This window comes from Protobothrops mucrosquamatus, unplaced genomic scaffold, assembly GCF_001527695.2.
Source record: "Protobothrops mucrosquamatus isolate PMUCROS unplaced genomic scaffold, P.Mucros_1.0 scaffold148, whole genome shotgun sequence".
NCBI classification, from domain to species: Eukaryota; Metazoa; Chordata; class Lepidosauria; order Squamata; family Viperidae; genus Protobothrops; species Protobothrops mucrosquamatus.
Window position 1 is genome coordinate 542,433 of NW_015386513.1, and position 17,017 is coordinate 559,449.

General features: G+C 48.1%; 1 protein-coding gene across 1 annotated transcript in view; it reads right to left on the reverse strand.

Annotated features, from left to right (window-relative positions):
• PRKCB (protein kinase C beta) overlaps window positions 1-17,017 on the reverse strand; it is a gene marked incomplete at its 5' end in the record, with an annotated part of 135,671 nt that overhangs the window by 35,683 nt on the left and 82,971 nt on the right. The window contains 3 exons of the mRNA XM_015813256.2: window positions 1,788-1,850; window positions 2,002-2,093; window positions 8,706-8,879. Of these exons, the coding sequence (XP_015668742.2) occupies window positions 1,788-1,850; window positions 2,002-2,093; window positions 8,706-8,879 (329 nt within the window). The remainder of the gene's footprint in view (window positions 1-1,787; window positions 1,851-2,001; window positions 2,094-8,705; window positions 8,880-17,017) is intronic.

A 17,017-nucleotide genomic window follows, 5' to 3' on the forward strand; every position in this document is an offset into this window, starting at 1 on the left:
GAGAGAGAGAGAGGGCGAGAGAGACAGAGAGAGGGAGAGAGAGGGAGAGAGAAAGTGTGCAGTTAGCAAGGGAAGAGAAAGGCATCCCTGAGATCAGATCTTGGAGCTGAAATAGGAAGCTCCAGCTCTATTCAGAAATGTGTTCCATTGAGTGATATTTTGTTGGAAGCTGAATATAGGTAGTCCTTGACTTATCATTGCAACTGGGATGAGAATTTCCATGGTTAAGCAAGGCAGCTGTTAAGTGATTGTGGCCAATTTTTACAGCCTTTCTTGCCACAGTTGTTAAGTGAATCACGCATCCTCATGGTCACATGAACAAAATTCAGGCGCTTGGCACCCAGCATGATCTACGTCAGTCCCAGCATCCTGCGGCCAGGAGCTCAAGATCTGCAAGCTTCCCAGCTGGCTTCTGGCAAGCAAAGTCAACGATGGGAGCCACATTTGCTTAACGACCACCTGGTTCACTTAAGAGCTGCAGCGGTTCGCTTAACAACGGTGGCAAAAAAGTTGGTAAAATTAGGCCTGACTCACTCAACCCTCATCGTGTTTAGCAATGGAAGTTCTGGTCCCAACTTTGGTGGTAAGTGAAGGACCACCTGTATTGCCTCAGCAATCCAGAGTCTGGTGATGTGAGTAGCAGGCAAATAGTGGAAACAGGTGAATAAACAGGGGATGGTCATAATACAGAGACACATTTCTGTAATTTTTTTGTCTTCTCCTGAAGTACGGAAGTGTCCAAGCCCCAACCACCTTCTTTTGGACCAGGAGGTCAGCAGAGCCTTCCCTGCCCTGGATGCAGGTGAGCCTTGGAGGCCTCTAGCGAGCCTTGGAGGCTTCTTTGGGCAGGTCCCGTCAAGGTTTAGGGAAGGACTGGAAAATGGAAATAAAGTCATGTCGCCAAGTTCTCCATCCTAGAAGGATCAGCAGCAAGCAGCTCTCTTCCACTGGGAAAGCAGGAGCCTCTGCAAGTGTGTGGAAGGTCAGAAGAGCCAGGGCCAAACACAAATGCCATGGGAGAGACCTCGCTTGTCTCTGCAGAGGGCCTTGTACGTGCTTCTGCGAGACAGGCTTTGCCGTGTGCAAGAGAGGGTCTGTAGCACTTCATCAAGGCCTGCACAGCAGGCCCTTGTTCAAAGCCACCTTGCGGCACACACAGCTGCCGTCTATCGCCCTACAGCTGCCGCCGCGTCATTCCCAAACTGCTATCCGAAGAGCCGGTAAGAGCGTACTTGGGGGAAGGCCGGCAGCAGAGGAGGCGATGCAGCATGCAGAATGAGCGGGGGAGGGGAGGAGCAGGGAATAAAGGCTTTTCGCCTGGACGTTGAGATGGTTGCTTCTCCAGAAGACACTGGGGAGGCCAGGTCACCTGCTGTCCCCCCCTCTAGGGCCTTAGGGCTCTTGCTGGGATCTGAGGCTCCTGCTCTGCATTTCTGCTGCTGCTGCTGCTGCTTCCCCAGAAGTCCCACTGGGGGACCTCTGGATGCTTCCCGGATGCCAGGCTACAGGGAGCAGAGCAGATGAGCCCCAAGAGGAAGTCTACGTCCCAGGCCTGCCAATTCCCCCTCTGTGACTCATCCATCTGCTTGTGTCTCATCAAGCCTACAGAAGTATGAGAAGCCAAGGAAAGGCTGCCTCAAAGCCCTGCCTCTTCTGATCAAGACAATCCCAGTGGGGCTGCTGAGGCGAGGAAGGCTTTGGCTGGCAGTGGGCGTGGGGCACAGCAGAGCCTGGGAACTACCAGGGCAGAGGTTGGGAAGCCGTAGAGAGGAAAGGAGCCCACCTACCGATAAATGATTCCTTTGCAGTGCAGGAAGAAAAGGCCCACGGCGATCTCGGCTGCATAGAACCTGCCATTCAAGAAGGGAGAGCAATGGAGAGGCCAGGAGTTGCCACCTGGGCCCTGGGCCCTGGAGGCCCTTGGCATCGATCCTCAGAGGGAGAGGGAGAAATCCTCACCTCCCCACCTCCCCCCAGGCACAGCCTGGACCGGTGACTTACACAGCGTGGGGCTCCTTGAATCGCCCAACCTGTTGGATCTGATACATGAGGTCGCCACCGTTGACGTACTCCATCACAAAATACAAGCGGTCCTGAGAGAAAGGGGGAGAAAAATGGTGGAAGATGCTTAACCAAAGTCAGAAGAAGCAATGGAGCACCATGCTGGGCCTCTTGGGTGCCTTGCAAGCCACTCTCAGTTGGGAAGGCTCTGCCAAGGGGCATCTGTGGGACCTGGACTGCAAAGTCAAGGCGGTGGCCGCAGCTGTGCAATTGAAGCATGTGCCATGCATGTCAAAAGCAAGCACAGCTTTGATAGTACCACCGGGGTCATCGCCTTGCCTTTGGTGACCTCCTCCTGCAGCCTGTTTCCTGACTTTGTAGCCAGCCGGAAGAAGCTCCTGTGTCCTGCGGGATGCCATTCCATAATGCTGAGCTGAAAAAAGTGGGGAGGAGCAGGTCCTCACCAGGACACTGCTACTCTGTTGCAGCCACTGCAATAGACAACTTAAATCCTGATGAAAGAAAAGATTTGGTTGCCTTTTTGGTATTAAAAAGAAAAAAAAATATCTTTGACTTCCTTGTGTGGGATTAGACATATTGAAGGAAAGCACAGCTGGTGGGAGAGGAGCGGGGACAGAGCAGGGAGGAGGAAGATGAGGACTTAAAAGAGACATTTCTAGATTAGGGGAGAGACAAGGCAAGTGGGAGGGGTGGATTTGGGGTTTGAATGGTCTTTTAATTGGCTACACTGAGCTCCTTTGTTCAGGACCCCCGTGGAGGGGATCAGGCCAAGGTTGTTTCCTGTAGGAACTTCCTTTGCGCCTGGTTGTGGGCAGCAGGTTGAGGCAGGGGCATCTACCACTGGGGGTGGAGTGGGGACAGAAAAGTCCAGATGGCAGTCACAACCGCACCACTGACACCCTGCCCTGACAGCTATTAGCCATTGGAAGGGCTTGCCTTCAGCAGTTGCGGGAACTCCATCACTGGAGGTTTTCAAGAAAAGATTGGACAGCCATTTGACTGTAATAGTATAGAATAAGGATGTCCAACCTTGGGAACTTTTAAGATTTGTAGACTTCAACTCCCAGAATTCCCCAGCCAGCCATGCTGCTCCACAAGTCTTAAAGTTGAATACCCCTGATCCAGGGTCTCCTGCTAGAGCAGGGGCTTGGACTCCAAGGTCCATTTCAACTCTGTTATTTTGTTATTCTGCCCCTAGTTTTACACCAATTGTGCATCACATACAATATACGTACAAATGGAGCGGGTGCCAATCATGTGGCTGCAGGTACCACCTTGACTTTTTTACATACACCCGTGGGCCCCACAGATGCTTTCAGCTTAGGAGAGCTGCTGGAGCCTCATCTGAAAATCCTAGCGGGCACAGCTCACACACACCTGGCATCTGGGGATCATCTGGGAGCCCCCCAGGCTCCTGAAATATTGAGCAATTGGTTAAACCCCCCATCACCTCCCACACACCCTGCTGAGATGGAGAGAGATGGTTCCCGTGCTTGGAATGAGCAGCTGGGCCACAACTGCTCCTTCATCTCTGCCTCTGACAACTAACGCCTTCTGCTACAACCTGCGATTGTGTCCCCGGTCTGATTAGTGCTAAGCCCCAGGCAGGTTTGCACCCTCTAATCCTCTGCCAACACACTTCAGATGTCAGAAAAAGGTCAGGCGACGCGGATCTCAGCACGCTGGCCTTTCATCACAAAAAGAGGCTCGGGGAGTTCTGGCGGCTGCCAGCGGGCTTTGCCAACTCCAATTGCTGGGCTGGCATCTCGGGGTAATCCTCTAAGCCTCCATTGTTGCTGTCCAAGAGCTGCTGCTGCCGAGGAAGCGGTGCTCTCAGCGCAGCTCCTCGGCTCTTATCAGCCGCCAGCTGGAAGCAGCCGGAGAGGAAGCGCTTTGCGGGAGCTGCTCCTGGCGTCCTTCGCTGCGTGGAGAACGGCTCTCTGTGCTGAGCCAGAGCTGGGAAAGCTCCTCTTTCGTGCCCTTTGCAGCCCCCCTCCTAATTCCTGCCTCCAACATCCAGCGTGTTAAGTCACTGCATTGCAGTAGAAGAGTTGGCCGCTTTGGGGGCGAAAAGGATCCCCCCCAAACAAAGGCATTAGCGCTCTTAACCTCTCCTCCCATCCAAATTGGAAAGGGTTGTCCCCCCCACACCCACACACTATGCAGCCTCTCTGCCTCTCCCAAAGTCACTGCATCCCTGCCCCTTCTCTGGATGCCAATCGTTTTACAAAAACATGGCCCACCTGCTGCAGGGAAGGTTTCCTGATTTCTGTTGCTCCACTTTATCTTTGAAAAAGGGGGTGTGTGAGGCAGGTTGGCAGATGAGTCGCTTCCTTGCACTCCGGTTGGGCATATAGAGAGCAGCCTTTCTCAGGCTCAGCAACTGTAAGAGGTGTGCACTCCAATTCCCAGAATTCCCCAGTGATCCATTGAAGTCCACACCTCCTACAGTTGCCGACCTTGAGAAACACTGATATGGAGAATTAGAAAGAAAACCGAAAGTAACTGATGCTAATTGAGATGTAGAATAGAATTCCTATCTGCAGGTCACTCCAGGATGTAACAGGTTCCTGCCCCCACTCTTTAACAGCGAGGATGCAATCTGGAATTGGGTAATATCACAATCTCCTGATGTGGTCATGTCATTCCATTATCTCTAGAGCAGTGGCCCCCAACCTTTTGGACACCAGGGACCAGTTCTGGGGAGAAAGGCTTTTCCGCGGATAGGAAGGGCCGTGGTTTTGTGTGCTGCCTGCATACCGTGGACGGGGCTTCGCTTGTTTGTACAGACTGGTTGCTGGCATGCTGCGGACCAGTGCCGGTCCAGGGACTGGGGGTTGGGGACCCCTGCCCTAGATTTTGAAAAGAGCTTAGGGCTATCTCTGGAGCTCTGATATACAGTTCACCTGAGATCCTTCTCCCCTCAGGAGGGAATGCCCCTGGCTTTGGATTAAGTTATACCTGCGTGTTTCTCTTTCTTTGCAGATGTAGTTGGATTCTCTGGATTAGGTTGAAGAAAGGATGGTTGGCTTACAGCTACAGGGGATGTTGGATGAAATGGGCTGTCTGGACCTCTCTCCAGTCCACTGAGACAGCATTCCTCACTCTTTCAGATGACCTCTGCTGAGACTGGGGTGGAGGTAGTAAATCCATCTTAGCCTTACTTTATCTCTCAGTGCTTTCAATACCATTGAAGATGGCATCTTCCTGGACCACCTTTGAGGTTTGGGGGGGGAGTTTTACTTTATATTATTTCTTCACCTTTCTCCATGGCCTAAAGCTTCTCTCTCTGGGCTCTGATTTAAAACCTACATAAAGGCACTGAGCAGCAGCATCGGCTGGCATAGATCAGATAACTCCATGCCAATAACACCCACTTATGCATCTTTAGCCTAGGCTGAATAAGTGAGGCCATCAAGATTCTCTCCATGTCTGATTTTGACGTTGCAGTGAAGCAGACACAGAAAGATGGGGCTGCATCGTTTGCGTTTGATTTCGCCCCGCTGGGGGACCCTGGAAAGTGTCGAAAGTCACCCCATAGAGGTGGCAAGCAAGGAGGAGACTCTTGTTGATCGCGGGGGGTGGGGGGGTGGCAGCCCTCCCATTTGATCTGAGGAAGCTCTCCAAACTGGCGGCGGAAAGACTGGCTACATTCACGTAGCCAGTCAGAAGCTGCTGCAAACGGAAGACAACAAACACTATTAAGCAATCTTACAGCAATATGGATAAAACTGGGTGAGACCTAAGCCTCTCTTTATGACTTTAAGACCACTTCCTGAAAATCTGCCCAAAGCACTCCCCTCGAGGAGGGAAAGAGATTTTTCACCCCATTCCCTCAGGAAAGCGGTGAATTAATTACTTGTGGAAAAAGGAGAAACATACAAGACTAAATTTGGAATTAATATATACATATCACTTGGAAATTTGGGGACTAAAAGTGTTGTTAAGACCTTTTTTAAAAAAAAGAAAGACTTGAAAAGTTTACAATATAAGTTTTGGATTTAAAAACTGAAAAACGGCATTGATGACATCTAGTGGTGAATTGCAGCACTACACCTTATTTATGCCTAAAAGAACCTGGCTAGAAGCCCAGAGCTAGGTAAGACTTTGGCTGGCCTTGGAAGCTTTTACTTTTGAGAATTGCAGCTGAGAAAAAAGGAACAGACTTGGGGGCTGCTTATCTGTGTGGCAGAGAAGATAATATTACTCTAAAATTGGCCTGTATGAACTATGAACACAAATACTGACTTTCAGAGCTGTATTGTGGAACTATTTTCCTGTAGAAGAAACATACACTATTGCCTGATATGATGGAACACTTTAGATTATAACTCTTGATTGTTAAACAACCTTTAGTGGTTCTTTTTTCTCCCTGGACAGAAAGGATATATTTCTCATTGGACAGAAAAAAATGAATTTTACTTATATCTGCTTAGGGGAGGTTTCAGAACAGCTACCTACAAAAAATAAAAATGAATGTTCCATACTTAGCTCTAAATAGTAAAGAGCCATCCTTAACATCTGTCTCCAGAAGCCTCAGTTTGCCATATCACCCCAAAAATACTGATGAACCACAGAAAGAAATTCTCTCCAAGCAACTGTCCATTCCTGAATCTCCCCTAAGCAGATATAAGTAAAATTCAATTTTTTCTGTCCAGTAAGAAATATATCCTTTCTGTCCAGGGAGAAAAAAGAACCATTGAAGGTTGTTTAACAATCAAGATGTATGATCCAAAGTGTTCCATATGTTTCTTCTACAAGAAAATAAATCCACAATACAGTTCTGAAAGTCAGTATTTATGTTCAAAATTCAGACAGGTCAAATTTAGAATGTTTATCATCTCTGCCACACAGATAAGCAGCCCCCAAGCCTGTTCCTTTTTTCTCAGCTGCAATCCTCAATAGTAAAAGCTTCCAAGGCCAGCCAAAGTCTTATCTAGTTCTGGGCATCAAGCCAGGTTTCTTTTAGGCATAAATAAGGTGTAGTGCCGTAATTCACCACTAGATGTCATCAACTCCGCTTTCCAGTTTTTAGATCCAAAACTTATATTGTAAACTTTTCAAGTCTTAAAAACACTTTAGTCCCCATATTTTCAAGCTGTATGTATATATTAATTCCAGATCAGTCTTATAGGTTTCGCCATTTTCCCCAAGTAATTAATTCGCCGCTTTTCTTTTCTGAGGGAATGGGGCGGAAATTCCCTTTCCCTGTCATCAGGGGAAGTGCTTTAGGCATATTTTCAGGAAAAGGTCTTAAAATCATAAAGAAAGGATCAGGTCTCACTCAGTTTCATCTACGTTGCTGTAAAGTTCTTGGTAGTGCTTGTTGACTTCCATTGTCAGCAGCTTCGGACTGGCTACACAAATGCAGCCAGTCTTTCCCTCACCCGTTTGGAGGGCAGCCCTCCCCCCACCCACCCCCACGATCAATGAGAGTCCCCTCCTTGCTTGCCGCTTTTACGGGGCAACTTTCGACCGTTTCCAGGGTCCCCCAGCAGGGCGAAACCAAACATGGAAGACAGATCCCCGTCTTCCTGTGTCTGCTTCGCTGCAACCTCCAAACCAGAAGTCTCAAATATAACTTGTTCTGAAATTATAAATGATTGGGATATTTTGAACATGGATGGGAAATTAAAATTGAAAAAAGCAAAAATAGGATATGGACTGAATTAGTGGATATTGAATGCAAATGCAGTTAAGATATACTTTGGTTAGAAAAGATATTCTAAACTGATATTATTGACCCAATTAGAAAAATGTAACAAATGTTGATAGGCAATTGTATATTTACTAACAACAATAAGAATTGTGTTTGCTTAGTGTGGAAAAATGTCTACTACCAGAAGGAGAGGATGTACTGGAGGGTGTAATATCGGATTTAGTGTGTAACACGGAATCATTAATGGACTCAGTCATCACGTTGTCTATTAGGCACTTAATTGTAAAAATAGAAAATTAATAAAATATCTATTTAAAAAAAGATTCTGTGTCTGGAAATTCTGGATGGGAAAAAGAAATCTTCAGCTCAACCTCACAAGACAGAGTTGCTATGGGCTTTAGGGGTCCTCTGTGGGTGCATTCCACCTTTGGTCTACACAACTGGTGGGTAACTGGGGCCTTCTTACACTTTACACAAATCCATCCTGTGCACAGCTTGTTCTGTTTTCCAGATTGGGAGGCCCTACACATCTGAGAGTGGTCTACTATGGTGAACCAAGGTTATGTCTGCTGATTTGGCCTTCCTGCCTGCTGTTATTTCAAGCTGTCCACCATGTCCAGTTATGCAGAGCTAATCCCCTTCCTTCTGGCCAGGAAACATGTGCTTTTTTTCTGCCAGGGGTTTCTCTGTTCTCCAGGACCTCCTACTCTGACTTTTACTGCTCTCGCTTTCCTGTCAGTTGTCCCGCTGTCCTTGCCTTAAGTTTGCTTCTTCTTCTGTGCCCATCCTTGACTTCCTGCTGCTGAACAGCCTTAGCTGTCCAATCTCCAGAGGGGATACCATTTCCCGCTCATGAGACTCTCTTTTCTGCCAATGCCTTCTTTGGTCCTTATGCCTCACACAAGGCAATTTTGTGCATCAAGGTTAAATTTCTAGCGTAAGGAATGCACTCAAGGGACAAGATTCTCAACTCAGTTGAGGAACTTTTGCAGGATTCAGGACGGAGGGTTGTGGGGGAGCTTACCATGGTTTGGAAGCAAGAATGAAGCTGTGTGAGGAAGGGGGGCTTTCCAGCCAGGGCCAGCACTCGCTTCTCCACCATGGTGCACTCCACATCATCATCTTGGATGACCACGTCCTTCTTCAGAATCTTTACAGCATAAAGTTCATCCGTTCCTTTCCTTTCCGAAAGCATCACCTGGAGCAAGGCAAAACAGATGTACGTGAGGATTCTGCCTGTCCATACACATAAGCTCCAGGCCTCCCCTCTTTAGCCATTCCCCAAGGAGGAAGCTGAGCAGGTTTGACAGCAGTCATAATCTGAATGTACGTTACTCATGAACAAGCAAGAACAAGTGCAAGGAGATATGGGTTACCTCTTGGAGAATAAGCCATCCCTTCCCCAGGCCCCATACCTCTGGTTTCAACCACTTGACCTGTGACCTACCCAAGAGCATCTCTGACCTGACCTGACACTGAGAAGAGTCCACAAATGGAATGCAGGTTTTCCCATATGGCCCTTTTTACACAGTGGCACAACCTGTGAAAATTGATCTAATAGAAGAAGACAACCTGAATCCTGCCTAATGACATCCAAGCAGGAGGCTCAGGTGATCTCTCTCCAACCGGTCTGTCCTCTATGATGGACATGTGCTGAGATCTAAGATTATAATGAAGATGATGATGATTTATTAAATTTATTATAGTTGCCCACTCTGAAAGATTGGAGATCTTTTTTAAAGAAGTAAAGAGCAATTAATGTTGTATGATGGTATATTGATTTTTTGTGACATTTTGTATGAGCATAGCCTTCTCTTGTGTGTGTGTGTGTGTGTGTGTATGTGTGTGTTCCCCTTTTCTTCTTATTATTCTATAATTTGAGTAATAGCTTGGAATACTACAACCCCCCCAAATGATCAATTAAATTATATGACACCCTCTCCCCACAAATAAAACAAATGATTTAGCTGGTGTCAAGGTTGCATAATAAATAACAATTGCACTTACTCTTAATAACTGAATATTTATTTCACAAGGGTAGCCTTGAGCACGCACACACTTGCACATACCACTGTGACCTGATCCACAGCTCAAAAACTCCTGATCTAGAGAACTGGAACTACTGCATTAGTTTAACAAACCTTATTTCTCATTAAGTCTTCATTGCCGACATTGCTAATCAACTAGTTGCTGAGATTTATCACGTTCTACGCTTCTGGGCTTCCTCCGTATTTCCCTGGTGCTGGGCCAGAGGCAGAGAGTTAAGGACTCCCTACCTGGTCAGAATGTGGGAGAGGTTCAGCTTAATTATCCTTCACTGGGCAAACTGGAAAGGAGGAATCTGCCAAGAATTAGTGCCAGGTCTGCCATCTTTAGCTGCTTCGCTTTGTTGGCATCCTGCCATAAACCGAAAGTGGGGAGGGAAGGAATTTAGGGAAGATTGGGCTGGAGAGAAGAAGACGAAGAAAGGGAGAGGGGACAAGTTGACAGGAACCAGAGGTGTCAAACTGGAATAAACCAGTCACCAAGGACACCTGGCCTGGGAACGGAATATGAAACTACTTTGAGAAGCACCCAGCTTCAAAGCAGTTCCCAAAACATCAAACACAAATGCTATTGCACACTGTTGAAGTGGTTAAGGGGGAAGGGCCAGGGAGTGGGGGAAATTGTAACCTTTTGCGAAGGAACACACAGATCCAGCCTTACTTTTGATGCAACCATTTGTCTTTAGTAAAAGAACCAAAACAAATCACTTCAACCAAACGGAGTCGTGGGTCTTTCTTTCCTAAGGATCCAAGTTGGGGCAGGTCTGACAATCAGGTGTTGCAGCAACATCCGGAGGCCCCTGCCCTTCTCCTTTGCTTGGAGGCCGTGGCTGTCCCCTCACTCATCCTGGCAGCAGAATCTGTGCCCTGGTTTCTAGGCATGTAGTTCACATAGGCACAGGCTTTCTGAGACATATGAATGGGGCCTCGCTTTGCTGCCCTAATCTTGTTCCCCTTGGCTTGAGGGAGATCCCTTCCCCACATGGCGAAGCCCATGGATCTGATGTGAATGATGGATGGCAGTGCTGGGGCATACAGGTGCAGTCGTAATCTGTGTGGCCCTCAAGCCCCTTGGAAATTATCTGAAGCTCTGTTTATCTGCTGCTCTTCAGAGGCCTTTGCCTCACAACCACCCCATGAGAATGCCTTCCCAAAAGGGAGGCTCCGCTGAGATTTCCCAAGGAGGCCCCTGACTGACGATTAGATCCCTTACCTATCAACGAATCAATAAGTTCTCCCAAATCAAGTATGAGCAACCATAGCTCAGGTGAGGCCCCCATTTACCCCTGAAGTACCCCTGAAATTAGATGGCAAAATGGTCTATTTTGGCAGGACAATTTTCACTTGCTTTAGAGATTGAGCAAAGGATGGGAAAGCAAACTTGAGACCACCATGAGCAAAACGTCTCCATTTTGACTCTTAATTTCTCCCAAACAAGTGAAAAAAGGAGGAAGCGTTTCAGCCCTTCCAGCGCTCTTCCCATTGGGAGGGCTGGTCGGCAGTCAGTCAGGAGGATGACCTGGGCCCCACAACCAGGGCACAGTTCAGCCTCCCGACCAGTTGCCTGTCTCTCCTGCAGTATATCTACCCGCAGTCAGTCTCTGCTCTTTGCTGCTGCGGGTAACTGAAGCACATGCAAGATATGCCCATCATTCTACAGTGTGTGTGTGTGTGTGTGTGTGTGTGTGTGGTGGGAGGAGAGTCCCCGAGGAGCAAATATCCACATCTCATTGGGAATCCCAACCTGGATTTCTTCTTGAAGAAGAGGGCTGCATGGAGATCAATATCCATGCTTCATAAATTACTGAGGAGGCCTCTAAGACTCAGGCGAGGGCAAACACGGCACCTTTGTCTTAGACATGAAAGTAGCCGTGCTTTTTAGAGCTTTTGTTGCAAAAGCATGTGGCTACTTTAATTATCTCTGCCTGTCCTCCAAGATCCAGCAGGGTAAGAACATAGAATAACAGAATTGGAAGGGACCTTGGAGGTCTTTTAGTTCCCCCCCCCACTCAAGCAGGAGACCCTATATCAGGAGTTCCCAACCAGGGCTGTTTGCACCCCCTGGGGGTGCAAGATGATATTCCAAGGGGTGCGAAAACTTGGGTTTTCAAAATTACAGTGTATATGCATAATTTGTTGCCATTATTTTGAACTTTTGTAAGGGGTGCGAGAATGTATCAGAAGCGTTCTAGGGGTGTGGAGAATAGAAAAGGTTGGGAACCACTGCCCTATATCATTTCAGACAAGTGGCTGTCCAGTCTCTTCTTAAAAGCCTCCAGTGATGGAGCACTCACAACTTCTGAAGGCAAACCGTACTATTAATTAATTATTCTGTCAGGACATTTCTCCTTAGTTTTAGGTTGCTTTTCTCCTTGATTAGTTTCCATCCATTGTTTTTTGTCCTGCCTTCTTCATCCTTTGGAAAATAGGTTCATCTTTGTGGTAGCCCCTCAAATATTGGAAGGCTGCTATCATGTCTCCCCTAGTCTTTCTTTTCGCTAGACTGGCCATACCCAAGTCCTGCAACTGTTCTTCATACGTTTTAGTCTCCAGACCTTTAATCATCTTAGTTGCTCTTCTCTGCACTTTTTCCAAAGTCTCAACATCTTTTTTATATTGAGGTGACCAAAACTGGATGCAGCATTTCAGCTCTGGTCTAACTACTAAGGCATTGTAAAGCGGTACTAATATTTCACGTGATCTTGATTCTATCTGTTTATGCATTGGCTCTTTTGGCTGCTGCTGCATACTATTAGCTCATATTTAAGTGATTGCCCACTAGGATTCCAAGATCCCTCTCACAGTTACTGCTATTGAACCAGGTTTCATCCAGTCTATACCTGTACAAAGGGTTTTTTCCCCCTAAGTGTAAAACCTTACTTTTCTCTACACTGAATTTCATTTTGTTAGGTAGGGCCCAGTGTTCCTATCTGTCAAGATCTATCTGGATCCCGAGCTTGTTTTCTGGGGTGTTGGCTATTCCTACCAGTTTAGTGTCATCTGCAAATTTGATGAGTTCTGGGTCCCATCAACTAAATACAGTCACCCTGTGGAGTCCAGAAGGCACAACTTCTCTGACATAGTGCCTGCCTATGGAAAAGCCTCCTGTCAAGATCCAGTGGACCTGGCCCTGTTGGGTTCAAGGAGGCTGTTGGGTTCAAGAGTTGATTCTTCCCCCAGGATGACAGATACATCTACCGTAAACAGATGGTGTTTTGCTCCTGACATGCTGTGTGTTTTACCCTTTTATTGTTGCTTTTATGCAGTGACATTTCTAACCCTGTTAGATGCTCAGAGTCACTCATGAGTGGGCAGTTATATAAATTGAGTAAGTAAATAATGAACAGCAGAGAGCTTCTGTGCTTCAAAACTACTGTTGACATGTGTGTAGCCTTGTAGATTAATGTTTTGTTTTTCCCTTTGCCCTAATTTCTTAACTTCAATCCTCCCTGCCTAGCTTCAGATGTAGAAAGAGAGAGGGTTATTCTGCCTACCTACATTCCATTGTGTCATGGAATTTGGGGGTGGTCTGGATAATCTCTTGGGTTGCCCAATATTTGCCCTTGGTCAGTTGCCTGAGCCTACTGGTCAGAACTCTGGACTGCCTTCACAAACTGACCAAAGACCAGCCAGCCACTTCTGAGAGCATATCGTAGCAGGCCTAGGAATGGCCAGAACTGCTGTAACAGAACAGCCTGGTTTTGCTAAATGCCAGCCTGCCATAAAGTACGGGAGAGGGAATTGCTGGGAAGGGGGAAACCAAAGCTACTCATCATGCCATCCCAAGACATCAGCTCATCGTCTGTCCCAAGAGGCCTGGGAGGAAAAATGCAATGGCTCACCATCTAGCCTGCCAGTGCAGATGGTTACCAAAACAAATCCTTTGAATGTAACTGGACAATAGGGGAGATGCATGGGAAAGGGAAAGTTAACTAGGGAACATTCGCGTGCAAACTTTTAGTTCTGGCTTTGCTGAGCTGTAACCACTTGGTCTTTATAAAAGTATAACTTTTGCACAAATGGAGTTGAAGGTCTTTCTTTCCCAAGAATCCCACGTGGGGCAGGTGTGACAGGAATTAAGAGGCAGGCAGGCCTTGTTCCCTTGCCTCCCTCCCTCCCTCCCTTGGGCTGGAAACAGGGTTTTCTAGACTCAGGGGTGAAGACAGTCAAAGAAGAGAAGAGCTGCCTATCAAGAAAAGCTGGACTCCTGGCCAAGCCCTAGAAATGAGTGGGATGTGGGGCCATGGCCTTGACTAAGCTCATCCTGAACACGGGTGAACAATCACGAAGGTTGCAAAGCCTTCAGTGACCAGACCCGGGCTAGAACGAGACACACCCTCCGACTGGTGCTCAGGAAACCGTGCTTATTCTACCCCCTTTTCTCTCCATGTCTAATAACGGGCATCCTGAACTGGGACTGGAGGGGAGGGGAAAGGGTTTGGAAATCTCCCTTTCATCCAGATCAGCTCCTTCGTACCTGCCTGGGACAGTTCTGGAGGAAGAAAACACCACTGGCCATTCCAAGAAAGGAGCCCGTCCTTTGCCCAGCCGACCAGCCGGGGTCAGGATGAACGAAGCTGCAATCCAGCTGTGGGTGCAGGACAGAGGCCAAGCCACACACTTGGCAAGCAGGGAGGGCCACTCGGCAGGGCAAGCCAGCCCGTGGCTCTCCTCCCAGGGCTTCTCTGGCACTTCAAGCCAGTTGCCATGGCTTGTAGATTTATTATAATAGACCAAAACTGCAGCATTTCCCGCCAGGATCATTTCCCATTGTGAATCACACCAAAGGAAGCCTTCTGAAAAAAAGTGCCACCGTCACCCTGCCAATTATTAAGACACACGGCTTCAATTTGCTGGGACAATTGCTTTGGAAGGAAGCACTGCCAGGCCACCCCAGCTCACGTCTCATTCCAATAAAGTTGACACCTTCTTTGGAAATGAATTATTCCGGCATGCAGAGAATCACCACCGGGGAAGCTCTGGACCCGGCGCGGCTCCCCCGATGTCAGGTCCAGAGCAGGGCAGATCGTTCTCAAAGCGCCCTTCAGCTGCCCTCTGCATCCAGAGTGGGCAAAGGGGAAGCAAGAGATCTGTTACCGTGTCAAGGTGGGAGAAAGAGAAAAAGAGCCTAAACCTGGGAGCTGACCTGCAGATAGTCCTCAACATATGATCATTTACTTAGCAACCATTTGAAGTTACAACAGCACTGAAAAAGCGACTTATGGCTGGTTCTTGCACTTACGACCCCCCCACAGTCATGTGATCAAAATTCAGGCACTTGGCAACTGGAAGGTATTTAGGACAGTTGCACTGTCCCGGGACCATCATTAGTGACCTATCCCGGTGGCTTCCAAAGTCAGTGGGGGAAGCCAGATTTGCTTAATGACTGCATGATTCACTTAACAACCACAGCAAAAAAAGGTCACAAATTCAAGCGTGGCTCACTTAACAACTGCCTCACTTAGCAACAGAAGTTCCATTCCCAACAGTGGTCATGTATTCCTAGATTCTAGCAATGACTGACCTTCATTATTTAATAGCTACTCAGGCTCTTAAGTTGCAGTGTAAAGCAACGCGCCTGAGCCTCTTCCCTGAATCCCCTTCTCTTGGGCAGAGGAATGCACAACTGTGTTCCTGCAGAAGACATCTGATGTGCCCATTGTGGTGCTCGGATGCCAGAGGGCTGAGCCGGTCTATGGGGCTGGCTTTATCGGGGCCAGAACCAGCTTCTCTGGGGCTGTCAGTTCTTAAAAAGGCTCTGAGTTGGGAAGGGCAGCTCCAGTTAGAGTACGTGGCTACAGCTACAGCTCCCTTGGTTCCGGTCCAGTAGGGCTTGGCTTTCAAATAAGAGAATTACTGGAGCTTTATTAATGTTAATCGTAACGGCACTGAACACAAGCAACTACTCTGGCTAAGTGAGGAACCCTGCATTCTACATCTTGCATTTAATTTTTGTTTCCTGAGTGATCAGCTTCCCATTAGTCTCTGTTAAATTTCATTCTTTTCTGCATATCTCAAGATAGTTTCAAGCTGTTATTTTCTGTCTGAGAGCATTAGCTGTGACACCCAATCTCATATCATCCTATTCTCCACCAGAGTTGAAGAATGCTTTTAAAAATCCTTGTCACAGATCTGCTCCTGCATCAAGATAACAAACCAAAGAAAAACAGCTTCGTACATCAATGATGCGTAGTCAATTGGAAATGAGGCAAATAATATAAAACCTTATTCAATTGTGACCTAGCAAATCCTGAAAAATAAACTTGCAGACAAGGTTCACACAGCAGGCTGTACTACAGCAAACTGGATGCACCAGAAAACAATCCCTGGAGTGTAACAAAGAAAAATTAAAATTGACTAGACTTCGGAACCGAAAAGCCGTCCCTGCAGACCAGGCACCAGTAACCAGACCCTCTTCTGCTGCTTCCCCAGTGCTGTTTGTCTCCCCCACCCCCAGGTTGCACGTCTCTCGAGACACCCGAAGCCAGCACAGGCTCCGGGCCCTGCCTAGTGCCTCTCTCGTCAGCAGGCAGGGCCATCCACCACCACCTGCAGCGAGGAAATGCTGCCACGGAGTGCAAAGCTGTAATTTCCCAGTGTGCAAAATTAAATGGGGAGAGATATGGGAGGGCTTGCCACTGCTGTAAATCTTTTAATAGGCAAGTCTTGTACAGAGACTTGTGCGGGATCACGCAGGCTGCAAGCCAAACCTCGGAGCAGCTTGTCTCCCCAAAAGACGTGGCTTGGCATCGGCAGAGAAATGACTCATCTGAGAAGGCAGGACTGGGGCGGGGAGATGGTTGCTTCAAGGCCGCTCCAAGCCTCGCAGCCCCTCCCCCCACTCCCTGCTCACCCCCTTCAGAGCAGAGGCAGACTCCTTCCCTTCCCTTTGCATCACCCTCTCCCCAGCCCTGAGGCTCCAGCAGAATGGAGCAAAGTGCAGGAGGCAGCCAGCCAGCCAGCCCTCTCTTCTCCAGAGCTTGTGTCCTCTCTAGCTCCAAATCAACTGACCAGGATGCAAGCTGGCCTGGCTCTGAGCTGCAATAGGAAGTATCTGGAAGCCCCTTCCCTCTCCCAGTACCCTAGAGCAGGAGTCCCCAACCTGTGGGCTGCAGCCCGGTACCGGTTCAGGGCTTGTTGGCCACTGGGCTGCAGGAATGGCTGCACGGACCCTCCCCACTCACGCTAGTGCCACTGCATGGGTGCTAGCGGCCCCGTTTATGCATGCATGCAGGCACCAGTGTGGGCACCAGCGCCGGCACCGGCACCGCCACGGGTGTGCGCGGCCCAC